The following is a 27479-nucleotide window of genomic DNA, read 5'->3' on the forward strand; positions in this document are numbered from 1 at the left end:
TAATGTATTCCTTTTTTACTATTAGGGTACCAACTCTAAAGATTCTTTTAACAAACACAAAAGTACCTCGGAGCACCAAGATTCTTGTGGCAGGAGTCAAGAAAAAGATCCTAAAGGTGCTGATATTTGTTTTTCTGATATGTACAAGTAGCATTGCTGTCAATTGGTACATTACTTGTCTAGTGAAATGTCCAAGGTTAATGTTTCCCTCTTTCCAACCTATGAACTTTGCTTGATGCTACATAGCTAATGAGAAGGTGTGGGTGGAGCTGGCATTGTGGAGAGGACAATATGTGGCCCAGGTGCAGGTACAGCAGTGCACTGCGCTAACTTTGGGATGGAACAAACAGTAAAGTTATGGAAGGGATGCTTGAAATAATATCAACCACGGGTGATCAGTGCTGGCCTTATTCTAGCACACCGTTTATTTTCACACACTACCACTCAGAAAGCGACCAACTATACTCGCATCACCCTTAGTCCTCTTCCAATAAGAAGGCCTTTGTCTAACCAGTGCTGTGAATCAGACAAATGATGCAAACAAAATGGTCCCAGATACTAAAGCAAATAAACTAAGATTAAATGATATCTCAACTAAATTCAAAGACAATATCACAGCATTGCTTTTAATCGCAACGTGTATAAAATATTTAATAAAACACTGTTCATAAAATACATCAAAATGTAATCATGAATAGTGCCTCCTGAAGGCAGCCAAGCCTTATGAATTAGTTAACATCCAGGAAAATGAGATGTGCATGCTGTTGGTGGATCGCTCATTTGAACTGTATCTAAACCTTTGCAGGATGGCCTTGCACTCAAAATATGCCGGTGAGTTTCATGGAACGTGGCCTTCCCTGAGCTAAACTGGAACCACCCTTCCAAAAATACCGGAGAGAAAGTGGGAATATTAACGTGCAGTGATCATAGCGGCTGCTGGAAAGCCATCCAGTCACGGTATGACATAGCAGTCACCCACAAAAAGACAAAAAAAAATGATCAAATATTGAAAAGTATTTTTAAAAACAGATTGGGGCTAAAGGTCGATTCCTAATTCTGCCAACCATTATTTACAAGGTAACAATATGGGTAGCTGAATGAGGCCTTTGAATATTACTTTGTTTGAGGTTGTTCATGAGCTATGATTCTGCGGTTAGATGATACACAGATACGGAATGTGGGAAGAAGAACTGTTGCTTTGTCATGACCTTCAATTCACTATGGTGAAGACGTAGAATGAGAGAAGCCTTATGTGGATTGATGCAAAAGTAATGACATCAGGTTAGGGGGTGAGAAGAAGTAAAGGGCGCACGCAGATTGAGCATTTGCCCAGGGTGTAAAGTGAGATAGTATATGGCTACTTTTTTAAGATCCCAAGGGAGAAAGAATGCAAACATTAATTGCCATAGAGGAAGTTGTTTCATGAGGGGAGCTGGGTTTGGAGGGGCAAAGAATCAAGAAACTTCATATTTTAGATGCAAGGGAGTGTGTTCATTTCTCAAGGGTTTGAATATAGATAGAGTTATATTGCTCTAGCATAGGGCTATGAGGTAATGGACTCGTTCTAAAGAGCGAGCATGGAAATATCAACTCTATGTTGGAATGATGAAAAGAAAAGATGGTTTTATACTCTTGGACATTTTGAGACATTAGTTCATTTGCCATGGCCGTTGAGGACAATGATTTAATTACCCGAGGTGGTTAGTAGAGGCACTCATCAGACGTTTGAAATATTTTGGGTGGTGACCTTATCAGGCATAAATATGTATCCTATTGGGCAGTAGCTCTGATTAAATATAGGTCTACATCGGTAGAAAAAAATGAATTACAAAGTACTTATTAAAGTAATCTTCTTGAGGCCAATAGTTGCATAAATTGGTGGCTTGGGATTTAGGTTGTAGGCAGAAACTATTTGAGAATGAACAGCAGGGGCATTCTGTCAATTGCAAAATGTAGCAACTATAAAATAGACTGGAAATGGTAATTTCTCATGTTTTGTTTTACCTCCCTTTTATACAGTTTCCTTCTATAATGAATCCAGTATTAGATTCAGTCGACGCGATCTCCAGTCTCTGTGAGCATGTTTTGGATTCTATGGTGGAAACGCTGTCGCTGGAACATTACCCAGTATTGGAAGTAAGTTTTTTCACTTGTATATACTTTCATTAACTATTATCTATGTTTTGTTCCTATAACTATCTGATTTTGAAATGGGATTGTTATGCTTCTGTTCAGTGAGCCCCAGCCTAAAGTTATGGTATACACCAGTTAAAACATGTTGATAAGGCGAAAAAGCCATCAGAACACCACCTTGCTTGAGAACGTTCATCTTCTGAAGTGGTTCTCGAAGATTAAGCCTTCTAGCAGAAAGAGGTGGATAATGGAGGAGAATATCCCTTATATTTGATTATCTAGTCTTGTTGGATCATTGTTGAAATTAATTGATCATATCATTCTAGCCAGAAAGATCAGGTTCATCCATTAGGGGTGGACTGATGCTGTGTTAGCTCATGATGAACTGCAACATTTTGCAGACTAGACCTAAGCTTAGTTACTAACAAGAACAGTACACCTTAACTCAGGGGCGTCCAAAGGATAAGGTGGGCTGTATCAATGTCATATTTTCAAAATGGTCACATAAGATACGCTTAATTTAAATAAGTCTTTTTACTGGTAAGGATCCTCAAGCCCTGGCCATGATTTTGAAACCCCATGTTAAACGGGCTCCATGGATGTATCCTTGATCAGTGATGAGAATTTGTACAGTATTATCTCTAACTATGGACATATCGCCCATCTTCATTCTTCCTTAGAGGTGCTCAGCAAACACCTAGTTCAACTAAATTATTTTGTGATAGACTGGACATGTTTAATGATAGTACCATTTTGCTTTGTGTGAAAGTTGCCTTCTCCACCTGCTTTTGAAAACCTGTGAGCATTAGAGAGAAAGACAACCGCAAGCATGCCTTCTTTTTAGGTGTCACCTGCTGTGCTTGTGAAATCTATTGCTTACATTATAAACTTAAAGGGGGTAACATCGTACCCCCTCTCTTATCTGGTTTTTCATTGGTTCCTCTGCTGGCTACTTACTTTTCCCCCATTTCTATTGGTTGTAGAATATGTTCCTATGCTTGTTCCTCATCGGCTTCTCTTATCCGTTTCTGCAAGCCGAAATACTGTTAACAACTTCTTTGGTGTAACTATTTTTTCATAAAGTTTTGCCTCTTTCTACTTTTTCGACTCGCAACAGATTTATATAGGGCATCTTGGAAGAGATTAAGTAATTTGCTCAGAATCGTAGGATGTTGCGCTGCTGAGATTCAAACCGGGATCCCCAGCTCTCACATTAGCAGCTCTGGCAGCTGCGCCACATCCTGTCCACTCCCATAATGCTTGGTTTTTGTTTTTCATCAAATGATATGATGCTCTTCTGTTGCTACTAAATCTGTCTCTGTTGACTGTGATTTCATCCTCTACTTCCACCCGGACCTTTAACTCTGCCCTGCAGATGCTAGGGATTACAAATGCCATGCCAGGCGCGTGGCTGACATCCCACTTCCCCCGCCACCATTAGGCATGTGGAGCTCTAGACCGGGGTTGCGCGAAAGCTCACAACATCTGTGTGAGTTGGCACAAAACATGTCACTGAGGGATAACATTTTGCCAAAAATTATTCTAGTGAAAACAAAAATAAAATCACAATTCTTGCCTCACTTGTGTTACGCCATTGCATGGCCCGCTGCTCACCTAGTAAGGAACATGTTTCCGTGCTATTACTTAAGCGTTAACAACCTCTGTCGAAGGCAGTAACAGCTGCTTTCGTCTTAGCCTAATATATATATATATATTACCTACTGGCGGTTGCTAGTAGGTAGTTATAGTTAGTACCTAGTTTCTATAGGAAATCCGCAACATTCTATTTGGAATAACTTTGGCGCCGGTCAACGAATCTTCATGAAATTCTTCAAGAAGATGGGGTGCTCCGCTCCGATCCTGAAAGTTTTGGGGTGATTCGTCAAGCAGGGGCCGAGAAAAAAAGGGGGTCGCAAAACGTGTTTTCCCCATGCAATTTTCCATAGGGACCTTTAGTCGCGGCTACAGCCCGAACTGCTGAACGGAATTACACCAAATTTGGCAAAAAGATAGTTTGGTTCACAGATCACGCTTATTGTTAAATTGTGTAAATCCGTCCAGTAGTTCCTGAGAAAATCCTATATATCTATGGACGAAGTAAGGTACGCGTATCCTCCAAGGATCATGCGTGTAGCTTTACGAGCACGAGCTGCATGCTAATTAACTGTCAATTATCTGTCAACACTCCAAACCAGGACGTTTTTGCAGCCATCTTGTGTTTCGGTAGAACCTAGGCACAAGAAAACATTAAAACAAATGCGCAAAGAGCAAAAAGGGGCCAGGGTAGAAACACCCTGACCCCCTAGGTCTGCTCAGGGGGTCCCACAAGGACCCCCAGGGCCAAAAAAAGCATTTAATTAAAAAGGAAATCGGCGGGATTCGCGCACCCAGCACGAATTTCGGCTAAAAAATAAAATAAAAGAAGCGCGGGCTCCAGCGCTTTGTTGAATTAAAGCCCTTGGGTGGGCCAGGTCCCAGGGGCATGCCCAGTAGAGGAACAGACTTCTTTCCTGTGATGGTTAATATGCGGAGTTCTCCAATAGGATGGCTGCTCACTAGTGAATATTTCACCAGGCGCTACAGTACATGATCATGACACGCGGGCACGTGTGAGGCAATTCGAGCACGATGAGAAACCAGAGTTCAAAATGCCCCTTGCCAGGATCCTCCGGGTCCTGCAGCTTGGAAAGAGATATGTGGTGTCTTTTCAAGTAATAGAATTGTAATTCGAAATTCCAGCTCGTAAACTGGAAGGCAGAAGTCAGTCAAGAACGATAGCACTAGATACTAAGGAGGGTGTACTTGGATAAAGAGACAAGGGTTCAAATCAGGAGTAGGCAGCGTAGACATATAATCATTTTTACATATGTTTTTATAGAAGAAATGTAACTAAGTAAATAAAACTGTAGTGTTTTAAATATATATATATATATATATATATATTCTCTCTTCGAACTGTAAAACACATAATAATGATGGTAAGGAATACAAAATTTAAGGTTTTATAAGAAGCGAAGCTTGGATTATCACAGTGATTTTGCTTTAAAAATGGGACCCAATCGAGTGAGTTTGTGCCAAACCAGGTGTTTAGCATTAATTGCGGGAAAAGAATTTAAGTGGAAGAAGTTTCAGTAACTTAGTACGTGGTAAAATCCAAACCGAGACAGACCAGGAGGCCTACACATTCCCACACGTGTGCACTCTCAAATGCAGTCAGACACACACCATCTCTTGCATAAAATCACACTTGGCTGTCATTGTCATGCAGATGCATTTAACACATGAACACTCTCACACCTTTCTTAAACAAATACACCTTATTTTACGCTAACTCTTTCCCTACAGACACTGCGATAGACACACAGTCTCTGTCACACACAAACACACATTCTCACACACATTTCTGCACAATGGTGAAGGGACGGGGTTAGCGCCTAAGTTCACATGTGCGCAACACACCCTGTGGCACGGTTTAAGTTGGGGAATTAATTCCTTGTCAATCCTGAGGGCCCCTGGGGGCCAACTAGCCCACCAGGTACCTCCTGTAAGCACCACGGAGCTGCGTTGCAGAGTGTTGTAAAAAGGGATGTGGCCCCTGACGACTTCTCTGCAACGCAGGCCCCTGGCGCATACTGGAGGTACCTGGTGGACTAGTTGGCCCCCAGGGACCAACAAGATTAAGGAGGAATTAATTCTCTAACTTAAAACGCGCCACAGGGCGTGTTTGCAGACGTCACCTCAGGTCACGCCCCTTTCCTTCACCACTGTGCAAATGCGTCCTGTGGCGCTTTTTAAGTTGGGGAATTAATTCTCTTTCAATACTGAGGGTCCCTGAGGGCCAAATAGGCCAACGGGTATCTCCAATATGCACCAGGGAGCTGTGTTGCAGAGGCCATGCCCCTTTTTACAGCTTTCTGCAACACATCTCAGTGGCGCTTTTTTGGAGGTACCTAGTGGGCTAGTTTGATCCTAGGGACCCTTAGGATTGAAGGGGACTTAATCGCTCAACTTAGAATGGCCACAGGGTGCGTTTACACAGTGGTGAAGGGAGGGGACGGGGCGTGAGGTGATGTGTGCAAGCACGACCTGTAGCGCATTTTAAGTTGGTGAAAGAATTCCCCTTCAATCCTGAGGGACCCTGGGGGCCAAGTAGCCCACCAGGTGCTTCCAGGAAGCGCCACTGCGCTGCGTTGCAGAGAGGTGGTGCAGGCCATGCCCCTTTTTATATTTTTCTGCTAGCAGCTCTGTGGTGCTTACTGGATGATCCTAGTGGGTTAGTTGGACTCTAGGGACACTCAGGATTGAAGGGGAATTATTTCCCCAACTTGGAATCAAACATTTTATTAAGCGGCCAAGCATCACAGTACACAGCCCAGCTGCCTACATCAAATCACCGGCAGGGCGTACTCCCACAAGAATCGAACACAGCGTCTGGGTCTACAACCCGGAGGTTGGCCCCGCGTATCTGTGGTTGCATAATCACCCCACCGGAAGCATCATTTCTGAAATTTTTAAATGATGAAAGTCCAAAGAAAACAGAAAAAAACAGTACCAACTACCCCTTCCCCCTACCCATCCCAGCCACCCCACTCTGCATCAGACAAGTCCAGGGACAACCATCTCATAGGATCCCCCTTTCCTCGGGGTGTGGCTCCCAAAATCTCAACTGCACGTCGTGGACCCGACCGGCTCTAGAGGTATAAGCTGAAGAATTTGCAGATATTTCGGGCAAGTCACTTCCCGAAGGTCTTTGGACAAAAGCTGCAAAAATGGTGCTCATATTGTAGCATATTCCGATCCCCTTCCATCCATACCGAGGGAAAGACGTTCCATAGCAAGGGTGTGCCACAAACGCTGAAGCCAATGTCTTATGTCAGGCACCACCTGTGAGCCCCACCGCGCCAACAGCGCCTGCCTCGCAGCCAACAATGCTAGCGCCAGTTGCCGGCCAACAATCAAGCGTAGTGGGAAATATTAAGGATGAGGCAGCCCAAGTAGTGTGTGTTCAGGAAGTCGGGGCAATGTTATCTTGAATGCACTGTCCAACTCATCGAGCACCATCGTCCAGTAGCGTTCTAATTTCGGGCAGCGCCACAGCAAGTGTGTCAAATTGCCAGACATCCTGCACCCCCTCCAACAGAGGCCTGATTTAGCTTTATCCCACTGTGTGACGCGTGCTGGTGTATAGTACCAGTAGGTCGCTGTTTTATATGCTGATTCGGTCCCTGCCGTGTTGGATGTCATGTGATGCGCTCGTTAAACACTTGCTCCCATTCTTTAGTCGAGAGGGGCCGTCCTAGCTCTACCTCCCACCTCACCTGCGTGCACTGTTTCCGAGAGCAACGTAGAATCATAGCAGACTGCTCCGAGATAAGGCTCCGATCATCATTTTTACAAACGAGCCAGCGCTCAAAGACTGTAAGAGGCCATGACATAGAGGATACATTAGCTGGGCTGGTCACACAGTGCGCCACTTGAGCGTAAAAGAAAGCATCCTCCGAATCCAGCGGAAAGTATTCCGACCGCAACACAGAGAATGGGATCAGTCCATCTGAGTCAAAGAGCAATGCCACCCTCTTGCAGCCCTTCTCCCGCCATCGATGGAAGACCGGTGATGAACGCCTTAGGGGAAAGTCAGGATTGTCCGCAATCGGCATCATAGGTGAGGGGAAGGAAGTCCACCCCTTACGAAGCTCCAGCTGGTCCCAAGCCCGTAGCGTCGGGGAGGTTACCGGGGAGGAGTACAACCCCCATGCTCTATGTCTACGCGGCAACCATAGCTCTCTCGAGATATTGCAACCTGCCACCGTTTGATCCATGAAAACCAATGTTTACTGGACATAGGCCTATTACATTCTACTACGTATCGCAGGCAGGATGCCTGAAAGTATGCCGCGAGTTGCTGGAAGCCCAATCCTCCAGCTGCCTTCGGGGACGTAGCCACTGTGAACATAGCACGTGGGCGTTTATTGTTCCATAAACGCCCACGTGCAACATGCCCTTCGGTGGCATCAGCGGCAACATCAGAAACATATAAAGTATTCTAGGGAGGATTGTCATCTTAACGGCAGCTAGTCTACCAAACCAAGCCAGATTCAGGCGGGATCAATCCGATAAGGACTTGGCGACCTGCTCAACCAGCCCAGCATAATTCAGGGAGAGCGTTCTAGGCAGGGTCGGGGCTAGGCGAATACCAAGATACGTAATGTCGGACTGTGTCCATTGAAAATCAAAGTCCCTCTGCAGATCTGCCACCTCAACAAGCGGGACCGATGCATTCAGAATTTGAGATTTGGAGAAGTTGACCTTAAACCCCGCCGCTTTGAGGAAGGCCTGGATCTCTGCTGACAAGTGCCGCAGGGAGAGGTAGGGATCCCGCAGCGCCAATATAACATTGTCTGCATATAAACTTATTTTATGCTCCTCCGCCCCGGAGCGGAGGCCGGTGATACGGGAAGGGACCGGATACGCGGGGCAAATGGCTCCATATAAAACGCGAAGAGGAGCAGTGAGAGGGGGCACCCCTGCCGCTTCCCTCTGGCAATGGGGAAGGATGCCGATTTCCAACCATTGACTCGTACCACCGCTTTGGGGGTCGCGTAGAGGCATTGGACCCAGCGCAAGAAGTTGCCACCTAAGCCGAACGCTCTCAGCACCTCGAAAAGGAACCCCCAGTCTACCCGGTCGAAGGCTTTCTCGGCATCGATGGAAAGCAGAAAAGCCTGCGCCTTCGACCGATGCACCATGTCCAACAAATGGAGCAGCCTCTTAGAGTTATCACCACCCTGCCGAGTGGGTATGAAGCCTGCCTGGTCAGGATCAATCACACCGTCCATTAGAGGGCTAAGGCGCGCGGCTAATATTCCCGCGAACAACTTAGCGTCTATATTCAGGAGCGAGATCGGCCTGTAAGAGCTGCATTCGGCTGGGTCCTTCCCGGGCTTGAGGATGACCGTGATGGCCGCGTTCGACATAGAAGGGGTGACCGCCCCGGTGTCAAGGAAAGAGTTGAAGAGCTGGGTTAAAAGTAGGCCCAGTTCCTTGCAAAAAGTTTTATAAAAAATGGCATCCCATCGGGCCCGGGAGACTTGGCCAGGTTAAGCCGAGAAATGGCCGAAATGACCTCCTCCACGCGAATCTCTGCCTCCAGCGACTCCACTGATTCAGGGCATAGTGGTGTGACACCAGCTGTTGCGAGATATTGCTTTACGTCTGCGGGCCCCGCACCCTCTCTTGTGTACAGCAACTGATAAAAGTGGCAAAAGGAGTCAACAATTTCCACATCGTTAGTGCAGGACATCGCCCGATGATCCCTGATTTCCGTGATGGCAGAGGCCTGCCCTCGCCCGTAAACGGTGTGCCAGCATCCTGCCTCCCTTATCTCCACACAGATCAAATTTGTGGGGCAGGCGTAGCAAGGCGTATTCTCCCCTGTCAAGGTCCAGATGCTTAAGCATGTGTCTCTTTTTTCTAGTTCTCTCCTCACCCTAGGTGCACCTGTCCTCTTATGAATCGCTTCCAGTCCCCGCGCTTCAACCTCCAACTCCCCCCGTTTCTCCCTACGCAACCTAGCATACATGGCCGCTAGCGCAATGAAATCCCCTCTAACCACTAACTTCAACGCCTCCCAGATTGAAGCTATTGCAGTGTCCCCCACCATGTTTTCAGCTAAGTAGTGAGTGATTGTGTCTCTAATTTTCGTAACAACTGAGTCAGCGTGCAACATGGAATCTCTAAGCCGTCGGCCAGCAGAATGGGGTCGTGAGCTATTCAGGGAGACCTTCACCGAAAGGAGCGCATGGTCAGAAAGAGAGCGGGGGGCAATGTCCGCCTCAGAAAGGTGTGGTAAAAGGGCAGATGTGGCCAGAAAGTGGTCCAAACGCGCATATGTCTTGTGCGCCGCGGAATAATGTGTATAGTCTCGCTCTTGGGGGTGCTGCAAGCGCCACACATCATGAAGCCCACCCTCCGCTAGCCATTGCTTCCCTTCTTGGGACCAAGCACCGGTGTGAGACACCCTGTTTTCTGATCTATCTAACCCCCCATCCATCACAAGATTAAGGTCCCCACCAATCAATATGAGCGCATTGGGGAAGCAAGAACCTGCGCCAAAGCCGTGCGCAGGAAAGGATCCTGTTGGGTATTTGGGGCGTAAAGGGACCCAATGGTAAAAATCGTGTCCCCCCACTGAACTTGCACCGCCAGAAACCTCCCTTTAATATCGACCAGCTGGGCCAAGACTTTGCACCGCACACGAGAGCTAAACAGCTGCGCTACTCCATTCTTTGTAGTGGGGCTCGAGGACCAGAACTGCATGGGATAACGCCTGTCCCGCATGCGAGAGGAGGTGAGTTTCTTGCAGGAGACCCACATCACCATCTGCATTCTCAAGTAGGGACAAAACCGCAGAACGCTTCACAGGATTGTTGAGCCTACGAACATTAAGGCTCACCACTTTCAGCTCCCTAGACATTACACCACAAGGAGGAGATGGACGCTATCGTGCTATTCCCCGCCAGCCACGAACAGAGTGTAACATGCCAACCAAGTACCCTGGCCCTGCTCTCAGCATCCCCTTGACAGCCCCATCCTCGGACCGACCTCCCAGGCACCCTCTCATAGCGGACAGGAAACAGCCACACCACATACTTTTCCAAAAGCCCCCTGCATCTGATGCGGAGGCTCCCCCCGAACCACCCACCCCCAGCCCCCCTCCCCCAAACAAAACAGTCCCCAACAGCAAAGAACAAGATAGGACAAAGAGAAAGCAACAAACGGCAGTTCGTAAAGCAGGTCCCAAATGCAGGGAAATGTGTTCCCAGTCGTCATTCCTCCAATTCCCGATATGGGACACTCTCCCGATTTAGGACATAAAGTTCAAGTGATACCTGTGTGGGGTGGCCCCCTCAGACACCAGCGATCTACCCTCTCAGGACCTCACGGGACCTTTGTACCATCGTCGGTTGCTGCTTCTGTCGCCAGGGCCACGGAAGCCACCGCCACCCCTCTCTCTTGAAGGCTTGCCGACTGGTCGGGCCTCCTCACCGACACAGGCTTGCCCACTCTCTGCCAGTCTGAGGAGCGTCGCTGTCGCCCAGTAGTTGTGCCGCCGCCGTCGGACTAAGAATCAGGACGATCCAAGCTCAGGATTCTCCATGGCTGCTGCTAGGGAACGCACCTGGACCAGTTTATTTTGCCACCGGAAGATGAGCCGAAACGGGTGTCCCCAGGAGTAAGCCACATTGTGCTCCCGCAAGTGAGCTGTGTCAGGCCTAAATTCTCGCGGTTTCAGCAGAGTAGATGCTGCCAAGTCTTGGAATAGCAAGGGGCAATGGTCCCGAAACTGTGGAGGGTTGAAGTCGCGTGCCTTCCTGAGAATTCCCTCTTTCAGCTGAAAGTCATGTACGCATACCAATATATCAGAGGGTGGGGCCTTCGGACCCCGCGGTAGCCCACGGTAGCCCAACACGGTGCACTCGGTCCATGCGTATCTCTTGTAAATCCTCTTCATTCAGGACTTGCTTAAAAGGGGCCTCCACGTACTCTCTTAAGTCCGACCCCTCTCCCTTCCAGGGAACTGCGCGAATCCTTATATTATTGCGGTGGGACCTATTCTCGTAGTCTTCGGCATGGGCTTGAACATCTAGATTATGTTTCGTCAGCTGAATGACATCCTGCTGGATGTGGTGTATGTCCTCCGCCGTCCCCAAGTCGTGCTCCTCCAGCGTCGCAACACGTTCCCCCACTCCATCCACATCCCTCTGTATTTCCCGTAAGTCCGATGCCAGCTGGAAGCGCAGTTCCGAAATATCTTCCTTAATAGCCGCGAAGAGTTCGATCATAAAGGCTTTGGTTGCGGGTTCCTCATTCCCGCCCTGACTAGGTGACTTATCGGCCACTGGTGTTACTGGCTGCGCTGCTCCCTTCGGAATTCCATCCTTCCCAGTCTTGTCCTTCTTTTACCTAGCTGTCGCCATGTCGCCCTCCTTCAAAACGCGCCGACAAGTCACGCCGGAGACAAGGGGGTGTCCCCACGGTTGATCAGGGGGGCTTGTCCTTTCACACACCTGTTGGGGGACCCCGGCGTCGATCCACCTAGGTCCCTCGCGCCAGTTCCCGTGCTAAACTCCACAGGACAACGGGGTCGCTACTCCGTAACTCCACGCAGCTTACCCTCTAGAAGCACCGCTCCAAGCAGCAAGCATCCACGGGAGGCAGTGCGAGGGCTATCCGCCGCGCTGGAACCACTAGGGTGATCGAGCAGGTCGCACAACGGGCCGTCCCCTCCGGTGCGTGCCCCCAGAATGTCCACCAAGCACCGACCACTGCCCTGCAGGCTGCAAGGCACGCTCACCCCAGTCGCCTCTCACCTCCTCAGTCTCATGCAGGACGGGTCTACCTGGATCTCCATTCCCCAGGGCCAAGCTTCACCAGGCCGCAAACAACTCCAGCAGGGGCCTATCACCGCACAACGCAACGGTCGACGGAGTCATCAACTCTCTCCAGGGGCTGTGCAAGGAGGCTCGGGGCTCCCGCCCAGCGATCCCACCACTGCTACCTCTCACACGCCGCGAACTCCGCTAGCCCCAGGCATGCAGTTGCCTTCAGCAGTATCGGCACTGCGGGGGTTCCACCCGCTTCAACCTGAAGTCAGGCCCACCCAGGCCCCGAAGCACCGGTCTCGAGTGGGAAGCTCCGCCGAATCTCCGCTCTCCGGGCCGACTCCCACTCACTGCTCCTTACACCAACGGGCGCCGGGAATCGCCGTCACCTCACTTCCGGCACTTTCTCCCGCAGCCCAAATCAAGCCAGGGCTCCGATTCCGCCGGCTCCCTTCCGGGCAGCTCCTCCGTTCCGCCACCTCCACCGTCTCGGGCGCTCCTGCCGCCAGGGCTCACTCTGGCGCCTGGTCTCTGCCGCGCTCCAGGCCGCTCCCCCAGCCGCGGCGAAATACTGCGTCGGCGAGCGAGATAGAACCTCCTGCCGATACACCGCAGCAACTGGGTGCCAGGCGGCCAAAAATCACCGACTGACGGGGATCCCAAGAGGGTGCTGAACAAGGCTGAAGAACTCGTGGCGCCGGAGGGACTCAGAGACACGTCTTACTCCGTCACCATCTTGGCCACGCCCCCATTTCCCCAACTTAAAACGTGCCACAGGGGGTGTTTGCACAGTGGTGAAGGGAGGGGATGGTGTAGGAAAGTGGCTCTATATATACTGGACCGAAGTAAAATCAGCCGAACTACGAATTCCGATTTACTCATCTGTAATCAGGAGAGACCTGACCATGTCATGAATGATGTAATATGTGACATCAGAAGCAGTGGATTGCGGGCGCGCGAGTTATGGTTAGTACAACTAACTATAACAGAGGAATTTCAATGGTTTTGTACGAGTGAAATGTCCAGCTAACTATAACACCCCTAAAACCTATGTTTTTTAAGTGAATTATATATATATATATATATATAATTATATATATATACATACATATCTCACTCACTCACTCATTTCCCCACTGCTTCATGTCTCTACTCCACAGTTTCACTGAACTTGCAATACAGGTAAATAACAGTGATCATTTTGTGCGTTCCAAGCCTCCTGATTGGCTGAACCGATTTTAGTCTTCTACCGGTTACTTGTTACCTGGTAGTGCTCAGAAAACATTGGTATAACCCATTCTTTACCAATAGATGTTACTAGTATTAATCAACTGAATTAATTCAGTGCATCTTATCTTTTCAGTGACTCAATGCCCCCACCCATCCCTCAGTCTCTGAGCTTTGTGAAACGTCCTCCAGACATTAGCATCCACTTGACTTTGAATGATTCATTTGAACTCCAGCAGGAAATAACCTTCTTTTTCTAGCTGGGTGGTCTGAAAACTTACATTGCAAGAAATATTCTCTTTATTGAGTTTGACCTCTACAAGGATTCTGTGATAGCAAATACCCGGCCCTGACTGTCAGAAGGAATAGTTGTAAATATGGCTATAACCGGCATTGGTAAAGCCATTTAGTTTTGTCCATGCAAGAGCTATTGGCTTTTTCAAGGAATGTTGCACAGCAGCACAAGCTGCTGTACAACATTTCTTAAAGTCAAGAGGCGGTCAATGTAGTGTATGTGCTTTTTTTCCCCTTGAATTTTGAGACTGTCAAAGTGGTCATAGCACTTTGTTTCTTGATTTTAAGCCATGATCTCTAAAAAAGCATTAAAGCAAGCCAATACATCTCACATAGGTGAAACCTAATGGCGTTGCCAATGCTTGTTTATTATATTAACTGAATGTTAATGGATACACATCCTTGTCCCTCTCATTTATCTCTGGTGATAACATTCAACCTACGTTTGCTGCTTGAACTCCACCCCCCAGTTAGCTATTGCAACACTCTTTTTACTTTGTGATACCAGGGCCATACTTTGGGATCGGGATAAATACCGATCCCTCCAGTGGATCCATTAGTCCAGAAAGCCACCAGCCACGGTTTAATACCATAATTTTTTACAAAAATCATAATCGTATATGTAAAATATATTTTTCACACCTAACTTGGGTTCAATGGAGACCTTGTGGATCTAGTAACTTTTGCAGGCTACTTGAACTGATGTCCTGGAGCCAATTTATTGATTTTCCAATCCATGTGAGTGACATTATCAGGACTGGGACCTCTTTTTGGTGATTTTCCATCTGCAAGTGTGTGAGTCCTTTGCAGAGAATTTGAATTCTACTGCATGCCACAGCCAGCGTTGTACAGCTCACTGAACAGCTCTACTCCCATATCGAAGTCGTCCACTGAAAGATTATAACCTTTATGAATGAGTGAATGGACAAGCCCCCATTCAATTTTTTCAGTGACTCCAAGAGTGGAAGGGCAATCTCCGGAGCGGACTCCTTCCCTGTATACACTCTCAAACTGTATACATAGCCAGTGGAGCTCTCACACATCATATACAAATTGATAACATAACCTATTTATCTTGGTATGTCCTGCCTGAAACAGCAGATGCCCTTTTTAAAGGATCAGTGACTCATCAATGATTGTATTCTTTCCAGGAGCATAAATCTCTGTAAACCTGGCAGACAAACGTCCCTAATGAGGCAGGATTTTAAAAAGCCTGTCATGGTCTTGATGGTCCTGGGGCAATGTAGCAGAATTGTCATTGAAATGCAGCATATGCTGCAATAGCACAAACCGGTCTCGGCTCTTGTACAGTGTGGAAATGGGGGTTACCCAAACTGTGCACGTAGACCAGTAGGTAGTCTCCCATACCTTGCAGAACATTTATACTAGCTTTGTTTGTGCACTATCTCCATCTTGAGCATAAAGCCCAAAAATGTCATCAACTCCTCAAATAAAGAGGGAGTCCATTGGTGTGCCCTACAATAAGGCCCAAGAGTGCCTCCATCCTCCCTCAGAAATTTTTAAGCATACAAATTTGTTTGGTGCACAATTTCCTCAAGGAAGTCAACATTCAAAAAGAGAGGTAAAACCTACCGCAAGCATCTTTTGGGACGCCGCCACCGCCAAGAGTCACTGGGGGCCACACAGAGAGCCGCAGAACCCACGCCGCCACCGGCCGAGAGTCAGCTGCACCAATCGCCGCCCCGGGACCACAACTCCCGGCAGGCTCAGCGGCGTCGCGCACCGCTGACGACGCGCCCGCACCAGGAGGTGCATAAAGCCGGCGCAGAGGCCCGCTTCGCGGGACGCCGGGCCCGTTTAAGCCCGTTAAAGACTGGAAGCGGCCGGGACGGGCCACCCCACTAACATCCCAAAAATCTTTGTTTCGTGAGTACTGTGGATTTAATTTTATTTTACTTATTTTGATTCCCATTTCTGACTGGCCTATGAACAATGCCACCAAAGGAGGTTAAAGGGAAAACTGACACTGTGGCATTCACTGGAGCAATGGACCAATTCATTAAAAAAATGAACTCTGTTGTTGATGAAAGTATTGTCATTATGGAGAGACGGGTTTCCCAGGAATTGGCCATTGCAAGACGATCTTCACTAGGCCAAATAGCCAATGCACAAACTCCTGTTACCTTGGACAGAGTTGTACCTATCGGGGGAGTGAATGTTTAACCAATCTTAGAAATCATCCCATTGCAGGAAAATAATAGTGATACACTTCATGTTACAGATGGGAGCTCCTCTACTGTTTCAGAATCACTCTTACTTTCACCAAACAAATTGCCCACGGTCCCCAATGCTGTCAAGGTGCATAACACAAGACAACAGAAAGGAGCTAACACGGGGACTATTCCTAAGGTGAAATCGGGACCACTGATTATTCATGGTGGAAGGGAAAAAAAAGGGTTCTAAAAATATCACAACAAGCCGTGGCATCATGGAAATACCTGTTATTAGTGATAGTACAAATGTGGAGCATGGTGCATTAGACCATGGAGAAAAGATACAACCGACAGGGGGCCACTTAACTACAGGGGTTACGGAAGGGATTGTGAATACTGAGTCAAACATTATTTTTGACACATTAAAACTTTTATTACGTCCACTTGAGGAGAGGTTGAGTAAGGCGGAGACCTATCTAAAACGGATTGAGAGGGACATCAAGGGAATCGCTGAATCCTCCCTAAAAAATGTCAAACCTAGTGCACCTCACACACTACCGAAGGCCAAGGTCACTAAAACTGCAGAGGCATTAGTGGCACCGAAGGACCCACCAGTACCGAAAATTACTGAGGGGATTCCGGAGGCAGCCAAAGACCAGGATGTAATGGAACCTAAAATAAGTAAGCCAAATAAAAATAGTGTACCACAGGATAGTAATGGCAAAAATGATAGCACAGAAAGCACTACAAAGACCATTAATCTCCCCCCAGAGGTCTGCCCACTTGTGGTTATTCTGGCTGGAGTGGTGGAATTGGGCAAACATGAGGTAGAAACCTCTGCAACCCTATGGAACAGGGTTGTTCAATGGTTGGATGTAAATAGACCACTACCCCCGCATATGATGTGCAGAATCCTTAACATCAGGCATTTGGCAAAAAATATAATTGGGGAATGTATAATAATACATTTTGACAATCCTAGAGTAGTGAAACATATCTAAAACTGGAGGTACCCTAGTTTAGGCACCACTATTCGTCCTTTTCAACTGACCTATTTCTACCCACCAGGCCACTTTTCATCTAGGGCAGATGGTTGGACAATGGGGCAGCGAAATGGTAGGGGGCCACGAGGTGGAGGCTGGCTAATGCCGCCTCTACATTGATTATATTTCCACCAACAATCGCTTCAATTTCTAAGATGCAGTTGATTGACTGCAAGATACCCTTAGCCTTCTTCCCTCACTGTCACTACGTCAAGAGACTGTAGAACAGGTACCCGAACATCATAGAGTACCCAATTTAAAAGCGGTAGGAATCAGGTACACTAATGGAGTAGCACGTCCTGGTACAAATCATGCAGTTGACCAAATGCAGATCACTGTCACTACAGATCAGCCCCCAAGTGAAGGTATAGTAGACGAGGTCACAGTCTTAAAGACAGGAACAGTCTGTACAGACTTACCAGTAGTGGGTAGGCATGACAGTTCTCGAATAGGGGCAATTAGAAGCCCAACTACACCTCCACCATCGAGTAGTAGTGGCACAAACGAAGGGTTGATTTTAGTTAAAGTAGTTTCATGGAATGTAGCAGGAGTGAGTACAAAAACAAGTGACCCCGAATGGAACAATTATACGAAAACCTTTGACATCTGCGTTTTGCAGGAAACTTGGGCTACAAATCAAATACACAGAGTTGGATATAAAACATATCAGATAGACGCGGTTCCATCAACCGGAGGGCGGGCCTCAGTTGGTTTATTAATATGGGTCAGTGTATCTATTAACATTGGCATAACATTTTTTAATATTGACTCTCTTGATTTACTTGGCCTGGAAATTACCACTGATGATAAAAGGGTGATATATCTTATTAATGTCTACAATAGACCATGTCCATCCTATAAGGAGTCACCATGTATTGATAAATTGGAAACTCTTATGGACACTTTGGGTCCAGAAGTAAGTGTAATTATATGTGGGGACATGAACTGTAATTTTGAACCTATTATAGGCATGTATAAATTGTATGAAGAAGAGGATGCTGCTAATGGAATACCTTCTTTAGTCAGTAACGGGGTAGCTGCTGGAACCACCCTAGCTCTTCAGATCACAAGGTTACTCACAAGTCAAGGATTGAGGGCATGTAATGGGCACCTGCCATCTGATAGTCCGAAAGCACCCACCTTCAAGAGGTGTACATGTGAAAGTAAAATAGATCATGTCATTGTCTCATTTGATCTATGGCCATATACAAAAGACTTGAAGGTCAAGGAAAGATTTAAAAGCGACCACCGCCCCCTTGAAACTAGCTTTTTACAGAGTTTACTAAAGGGGTCGGATGTTAGCGAGGGAGGTCAAAGCCAAACACAACCACCCACGATAGACAACATTATTCTTAGTAATAATAGACGGTCTGTGAAATGGGCATATATCTTGGGAAAAGAAAAGTTATTGGCTAATATTTATTGTTCCCTTGCAAATACATTTGATTCATATAACCCTGCTGATTGCGAATCAGGTGAATTTATTAAACTGCTCAAGGCCTTTTTTTAACAAATTATTAGAACTTATGACAAAAAAGCCAGGTGTAGTGAATGCAGTGCCTGCTGGCAAACCCTGGTTTAGTAAAGAATGCCGTGTCGCAAAATCCATACTAATTGATGCACCTAAAACAAAAGGTGCTCTAGAAGTAAAAGAAAAAAGGAAATCATATAACAAAGTACTGGCAAAAGCAAAGTCTTCCTGGGTTGAAGAACTCTGGTCCAGTATGTTGTTAGCGGCGAAAACAAAGGACCAGAAGTTATTCTGGGAAATAGTAGCCAAGGGAAATAAAAGGGAGAAAGGCTCAAGAGAGGTTTTCCTAGATGAGGCAACGTGGATAAACCACTTTACGAACCTTTATGCGGCGCAAGAGCCCGGGGGAGTAGTGCAGGAAGAGGGAGCTCTACCTGTTGTAGATGATGTACACCCACAGGTAGTTTTTAACCTACAGGAGACCGAGTTGGCTATTAACTCGGTCAAACAGGGGAAAGCCCCTGGACTTGACAAAATCCCAGGTGACCTCTTTAAGCATGACTTGGCTGTATGGGTACCATATTTAAATCATCTGTGCAACACAGTTGCGGCTGGTGAACCAATCCCGGATACATGGAATGGCGCAGAAATTATCACAATTTTTAAAAAGGGAGATAGAAGCGATCCAGCTAATTATCGCCCTATAAGTCTTTCAGATATAACCCAAAAAATATATGCCAGGCACATATTAAATCGTATTAACTCATGGTTGGAACAAGAATCAGTTTTAACAAAATATCAAGCGGGCTTCAGAGAAAAAACAGGAACCATAGACCAGGTATTAAGACTATGCTGCTTGTACTGGAAATATGTCATCATTCGCAAAGGCCACTTGTATGTGGCATTTGTTGACCTACGAGCAGCATTTGATCTTATCCCCCGAGATCTACTATGACAATCCTTGAAATGTCAGGGACTCCCAGGGGATTTGTTAAATTTGGTGAAGGGTCTGCACAAGGATAATTACGCTAAGGTTAGGTGGGGCCCAAACGGGGAACTTTCACAATCTATCCCTATAAAAAGGGGAGTACGCCAGGGATGCGTGCTGGCTCCTACACTCTTCTCCCTCTTTGTTAATGACATCCCTTCCTATATGGAGAAGTGTGACAATGATTCACCTAGATTGGGGGATGAACGGGTTCCGTCCCTCCTTTTTGCAGACGATACCATCCTTATTTCACAAACACCGCGGGGTCTTCAGAATTTATTAGAAAGGTTCCAGTCATACTGCAATCTTAAAGGGTTAGAAATTAATATAAAAAAACAAAATACATCGCACTGAGCCCGCACAAAAGTTTTAAAAAGAACCTAATGCTAAATGGTCACAAATTAGATCACGAGCAGAATTTTACATACTTAGGTGTATTCATTGATTCACTACTGGCATTGAAACCGCAGCTAGAAAAAACGAAAATAGTGTTCAAACAAAACTGCCTCCCAATTTAAAAAGACACAATAAATGTTTGAACGAGGCAGTTACCCCAGCTTTAGAGATCTTTAGGTATAAGGTCCAATCAGCGGTACTATATGGAGCAGAATTATGGGGACCAGTATGCAGGAAAACCTTTGAAACCCTTGAGAATAAGTTTATTAGGGGATTACTAAAAGTGCCCACTAACACCCCGCTGATACCACTATTTTTGGATCTGGATATTAAACGTACTGACAAACATGCAATGCTGAGACCATTATTGCTGTGGGTCAGATTATGGACAACCCCCGAACTGAATGAATATAAAAACTGGTTGAAAGAAGTCATGGATCTAGATAGTGGCAGCAAAATTTACTGGTTAAAGCATGTAAGATCGTGGTTAATTAAACTAGGATTAGCCCATTTTTGGAGCGAGCCAGAATCCATGAGTGTGGATTCAAGAAAAATTGTTAAATTGTCTTTCTGGTCCTATATAAGTTATGATTCTGCATACATAAAAATCCATGGCACCTTAACTGAAACATTTTTAATGGTTAAAGATGTGGCACATTTTGAAACATTTTTGGATGAGGTACAGCCGCCACTAGCAAAAACCTTGTATATAAAATACAGATATGGAACATTGAGAACTAAAGCCCTTGAGAAAAGTTGGGTGAAGACAAACAGTGATCTTTGCACTTTATGCTCTAACAATGCAAGGGAAGATGTCTTACATATATTATTTTTCTGCCCCAGTTATGCGAAGTTAAGGAAAAAGTGGATAGTGCCGCTATGTCGCATTATTGGTTCGAATTCACATAAGGAGGCTGGTAGAATCTTAAAAACAGACACCAGTCAAGTAATTGTGTTTGGCATCAGCAGATTTCTTCTTGCTGCTAATTTTATTAGATTAAAAATGGGTCTTCATTTCTAACCATATAACTTGTTGAAGCCCTCTTAAACTAATATTATTATGATCGTTACATATACCATAAGCAAAGGATGACCAAGTACCCAACTTTACGGTTGGGCATACCAACCATGTATTATTTTTGTATCACTTCATTGTAATTTTTAATTATTATGCCTTGGTGGTTACAAATGTAATTGTTTTTTAGCTTGTAAATATGCTGATTATTTTTAGCTCATTATTTATTCAAAATGTGTGATGATTTTTTTTTACCATAATACCATGACTCAAATAAGATGATGTAGACCGGGATGAATTGAACTGATAAATGTAATGTAATTCGAAGTAGGCCCCCCCATACCCCACTTGTGTTTGTGAATATTTTACATTCAGTGTATGCAGTGAGCGTGGAAATTTGGGTGGCACTGAATTGGGGGGCGCTGCCAAGAGTGCACTCATCTATGCTTGCCACCACACGTGCCTGCTCTCTGGGTTGGTCTACCCTTCTGCGGTCGCTCCGCTGCACAGACTGTGTTTGCAAAGGGACATCATGACTGCCATGACATGTTCCTCATAATCGCTGGAAGACGAGTCATTGGATAGAACTCTGCATCTGAGGGAGAGGAGAATGGAGCAGAATGTGGAAGAGATTTTTCAGACAGCAGTCTCATTATGTGATCCTCCCTCAGAGCCAGTCTCCATTGCTCGAGTTAGGGCCTAAGCAGCAGTCCTCCACTGATGTGCCATGTTTGCTGACTCTTTAAAACGAGTCTTCAAAAACACTTTGTCCTAGGTAGAAAACAGATGTATGGTTCAAAATCGGTGTGTGCGTCTGTGAGATGTGTGTGGCAGCGTTCTAGGCAAAAAGCTAAAAAACAACAACTTCGCCTTTTGATGCTTCTGCAGCTTTGCGAAGGACACACTGAAAACAAGCATTGGCATAGCCAATAGGTCTCACCTTTGGGACCTTATAAGCTTTTAGCCATGCAGCACACTATCCTGGGTGCTGTGTCTCCAGGGTTGAATAGCTATACAATTACTATACTCTGAGTCATGTAGTCTGATTTAGGAATACAAATTGAGCCAGCAAGTAGAAAGCCCAAAAATGTGATTGAGGTTGTAGGCTTACCCTTGGGCTATTTTCTCCATATAAGTGAGGATGCTTTCACTGTAGCAATTAGATTTTCTGTATTTGCCACATAAACCATCCTCCGGAGATTTGGACAAAAAATGTTTTGTTTCTAGTGCAAACGTAGAGTTTCCGCACAGTGGAAGGCCCTTCACAAAGGTTTACTTGTCACTTTTCCGTAGCTTGTTAATGTACTTGGATGTTAAACTTGTACTAATGAGGTGAAGGCTTTACTCCGAAAGTGTTAACGTGCAAAAATAATAAAATAACAAGTAATACTAATGAAATCTGAGAAATGGTTTGCTTTTCTTGCTGCATAATATAGATAACCCTCCCGCATAATGTGGTCATCTCCTGCTGCATAATTCCAATGCTCCTGCCTGTAGCCTAGGATATCCCACTGGAACTTAAAACTGAACAATGAAAGAGTGATGGAGAACCATACTTCCATGAAATCATGCTCGCTTTTTTCCACCATCTAGCTTAATTTGTCACTCGGTTTTTCAGCTCATGACGTCCCTTACCTGATGAAGTGCATTGAAGCCATAAATGTTGGTGTTGTTTAGTAGGTCGCTCCCGTTTTTGCCCTGCAGGATGACTTCGGCGTCTTTCAGGTTGCCAGCTGCGCAAGCTGGCAGGAATTTGGCAGCCCCATTAAAGCGAACGGCCCGGGATTTAATATGGGGAACGGGAGGGGTGTGGGAACAAAGTTAGCACGGACAACGTGAGGGGGGCGGCAACAAAGTTAACACGGACACCGGTAGGGGGCGAGAACAAAGTTAACACGGACAATGGGAGGGGGGGGGGGGCGAGGAAAACTTAAAATGTACTACGGGAGAGGGACGGTTCAAAAAGTTTACATGGACAATGAAGAAAGTTAACACTGACAACGGGTGTGGGACTAAAAGCAACACAAAATAGTGAAGTAGTGTGGCTCACTGGTTAGAGGCGGCAGACCCGAGAGCAGAGGACGGCCTGGGACCAGGGTTCGATTCCCGGCGCGGCAGGTTTCTGGACCAGGGTCAGCGGACTCGATAATTCTCTCGCCTCGGTGCCCACTCTGATCAGCGATCACACTCGGCAACTCTGGGCATTAGCTTGCCTCATCTTCACTAACGGCCCCACCAGACCGCCGGGGATGCCTGGTCTCACCCTGGAGATACCCATTAAGGGACCATCTCTCAGGGAAGCCAGGAAGGGTTTCGCAGCGGTCGAAGCGCCTTGGGACCCTACGGGTAAGTAGTGCGCTATATAAATGCCTATACATTTACAATCCATGGCGGGAGGGGGGCGACAACAAAGTCAACATTGATGGGCTCCATGATAGCAGCAATGCTCTGAACAGGAAAGCAGAGGCAAAAGAAAGCAAGCATTTGCAATGTAATAGGACTCTCATTTACGCAACACCTATTGCATTGGAAACGGAGTGCGGGCGGGCGAGAAGGCACGAACAGGAGTGCGGGGGACGAGAAGTCACGAATGCGCGAGGGGGGAGGCACGGGAAGAAAATCGTTTTTTAAGTAAAGGGGTCAGTAGCCATGGAAGGATGCAAATGACTACATGGCCGTCATGAGGAGGGACTAACAAGCCTTAAACCAATAGGAAGGCAGCATTTAGGACCTAAGCCAATGACAAAGATGGGTAGAGAGTGGGTGAAGTTTCCACAATGTTTCCACGCCACACTGAATACTGCATGCCTTGCAAAGCTGCTATAGGCTCGACCTGAAAAGCATTACTTATACATGCCACATATGCAGTACTACATCATACTCTAACAGAGTGAGCAAAGTTGCTGCACTGCATCACCTGGGGCGAGCAGAACTGCACCATATCTTCAAAGAAATGGCCCATTTCTGCTCCGTCTGTGCGCTGGCTCGCTGTGTGCTGCCTTGTGCCAACGCAGATACTCTTGCCCCATAGGTCAAGAATGTTTGCGTTATGATCAGGATAGTTTTTGTGCAAGAAGTGGCCTCTTTGTTAACCCCTTCGATGCTGATGACGAGCTCAGCTCGTCATCAGCCACGGGGGGCGTGTGCGGATGACGAGCTGAGCTCGTCATCTAACGCAGCTTTTGAAAAAAAGCCGCGTAGGGGAAAAATCACCGCAGCAGCGATGCGGTTAAAATGTACCCTTTGAGGCTTTCTTCTCAAAGAAAAAGATAATTCTTATGCCAGCCTTAGACAGGTGCCAGATTTTGCCTCCACTGTTTACAAGCCTTTGAGCACAAAGATAAGTGACTTTGTCCAATTGATCCTATACCCCAAATAAGTCCCAAAGTTAGTTAAAATGTTCAGAACGCTGCGTAGGGAGCTATGTGGGGAGGCCAAATACAGCACGATATCATCCGCATACAGTGAGATGAGGTCCTCCCGCCCTTCGGCCCAACGCAGCCCTCGCATTACTGGTTCTGCACAAATCCAGCAAGCCAAGGGCTCAAGAGTGACCGTGAACAACAGTGGGCACCCCTGCCTCGTTCCCCTATAGAGATGGAAAATGGCAGATTTTTTTATTGTTGACCACAACTTATGCTAGCAGGTTAGTGTATAATAGCCGGACCCAACTTATAAACTTAGAGACAAAGCCTAACCTGTCCAGAACTGCAAAAAGGTACGGCCATTCAATGGTGTCAAGCATCCTCTATGATGGTCTATGCCCTCCCCAAGACCCTGTGCAACCTTCTTAAATTCACGGATGTGTTCCGTGATGGCATGAATCCATACTGGTCTGGCTGAACCAGCTCAGGAAGTACACGGATCAAAATGGTGGCTAGGATTTTGGCCAGTATTTTGGCCTCTGCATTCAATAGCGACATGGGTCGGTATGACGTGCAGCTGTCTCTTGGTTTCCCCTTGTTAGGTATAACCACCAACGTAGCGAGTCTCTGGTCCTGTGGAAGGAGTCCCTCATACAGACTTTCCAGGAACATTGCTTTTAGATTGGGAACTACCACATTGGGTCATAATTTGTAAAGTTCTATTGGGAGGCCATTAAGGTTCGTCGCCTTTCCAGTTTGGAGAGAGCGAATGGCCTGTGGTATTTTGTCCGTGGGAGGTCTCGCTCCAAAGTCTGTCTCTCATCTTCCCCCAATACCGGCAGTCAAATCTCGGCCAACATTTCTAGCCTACCGGGCCTGGAGGAATAGATTTGCGCATAATATCTGCCAAACTCTTCTGCAATATCTTGCGGGTCAGTAAGTGTTAATTCCGTCTCCATCCTGAGTTCGCTTTCCAGTCGGCTCGCAGCCTTTCTCCTGTCCAGCCATGCCAGCAGTTCCCAGTTTTGTCCCCCAGTTCATAAATGCTCCCCAGCTTGTCATTAAACATGGTTTTGGCAGCCTCTCTCGCCTCTGATCTATACTCTTGCGCCAGGCTAAGAAGTTGCGCCGCATTCTGGTCTGTGGACGTTAAAAGACCCTCTTCCAATTTTATTATATCCTCTTCCAATCGGAGAAGCTTGTCCCTTTTCTCTTTTTTGGCCCCAGAAATTTGAGAAAGTGCATGCCCTCGTATTACGGTTTTAGAAGGCCTCCCTTAGGACCAGAGCCGAGGCGACTGTACCCTCATTGTCTGTTGAGCATTGGCACATCGCCAATTCCATGAGTTTACTCTCCTGGTATGATAGGCCCACTGGGATGAAATTGAGGAGTTTCTTTAACACCTCCCGGGCCAGTATAAATAGAGGGGTCTGCTACTGGTAGTGGAGAGTAAAATTATAGTGAACACTAATATTTGATGTGCCCTGGATGCAGTGGACACTGCTGCTTGCACATGTCTTGGGAAGACGGCAAGGGTTTCTGTCCCCCTGGATGGAGATAACCTCAGACCTGTGCATTCTCGCCATCCTAGCTGAGGGGTACTGTCTAGAACTTGTACAAACACGGCCAAGCATCCCCCTCCGCATTACCAGTTCCTTGAGTTTGAGGGGAGTGGTCCGGATTATCAGTTCAAAGTGCTGCCCTTCACAGTGGCCATAGCTCCCAGGGTGTTTAGACAGCGTCTTGCCGTGGTAGCTGTTCCGCTTAGAAGGGATGGTATCCACATCTTCTCTTACTCAGACACCTGGCTGCTCAAGAGCGCATCAGAACAGCGCACACCTAAGCCACCATACATCTCTTAAACAGCCTAGGCTCTACCATCAATACCTAACAATCTTCTCTCCAGCCCTGCTTATGGTCCATACTCAACTCGGTCACATGGAAAGCATATCGCAGCCCTGCAAGGGTCCGAGGTTTCCAATCTCTGCTCCTTCTTTTTCAGCCAGATCATCCGGTAAAAGTCATAACGGTCATATGCCTCCTCTGCATGATGCCTCCTGCATTGCTGTAGTCACGCATACCTGATTTCACATGCATCCGTTGCTGATGTACATAGAAGCTCAATGGTCACACACGGAGAGACATTGGGAAGATCTTGTGTTGATTTGATGCAATAATCCTCTTCCTCTGCAGTGATGCTATCCCAACCACCAGTTCCAAGGCTGGACCTTTTTGGGCCCAGTGCTGCAAATGACCATCCCATCGAACACCTCTCTTGCTGGTTGGAAGGCGCACTTACAGGAACTGACCATGCAAGAGGTGTGGATGCCTGATCGCCAGGGTCCACACAAGCATTTCTCCCTTGCATCCAACACAAGGTGATACTCGTTCAGACAGACAGCAAAAATGCCATGTTTTACTTACAGAACAAGGGCAGCACTCACTCCCTGCAGTTGTCTGCTTCATTCCAGGGCATTTTGTGGTGGGCAATACATCACAGTCCATCTACTCATAGAGTACACACCAGGAGTGGACAATGACTTTGCAGACGTTCTTACCCGGATGCAGCAACGAGTCCACGAGTGGGAACGCCACTCCGAAGTCTTTCTTCCTCCACCTTTGCGGGGATTCCCCCACACAAACCTCTTTAGCACTACAAAAAAAACAAAATGCTCAAACTTCATCTCCATGTTCCTGCACCCAATGCACTATGGATGAACTGGTCAGGGATATTTGCCTATGCTTTTCTGCCTCTCCCACTTCTTGCGTTTCAGGTTCGAAGGCTTTGGCAAACATCCCTCCCTCATCTTAGTAGCCACAACCTGGACCAGACAGCCCTGGTTCATCACTCTCCTTGAACTGTGTTTAGTGCCTAATGAGAAGCTGCCCAACCAGCCAGATCTACTCTCACAGAATCAGGGCTCACTAAGGCAACCCACATCAGCATCCTGAAGTACTAGAGTTTGTGTACCTCAAGCTGTCTTTAGAATG

General features: G+C 46.7%; 1 protein-coding gene across 2 annotated transcripts in view; it reads left to right on the forward strand.

Moving 5' to 3' along the window:
- Positions 1–27479, forward strand: part of MVK (mevalonate kinase) — a 143495-nt gene that overhangs the window by 86986 nt on the left and 29030 nt on the right. For both annotated transcript variants that reach the window (XM_086943113.1, XM_086943112.1), the window contains 2 exons: positions 26–116; positions 2020–2136. In XM_086943113.1, the coding sequence (XP_086799239.1) occupies positions 26–116; positions 2020–2136 (208 nt within the window). The remainder of the gene's footprint in view (positions 1–25; positions 117–2019; positions 2137–27479) is intronic.

The sequence above is a fragment of the Lissotriton vulgaris genome, chromosome 11 (assembly GCF_964263255.1).
Source record: "Lissotriton vulgaris chromosome 11, aLisVul1.2, whole genome shotgun sequence".
In the NCBI taxonomy this organism is placed as follows: domain Eukaryota; kingdom Metazoa; phylum Chordata; class Amphibia; order Caudata; family Salamandridae; genus Lissotriton; species Lissotriton vulgaris.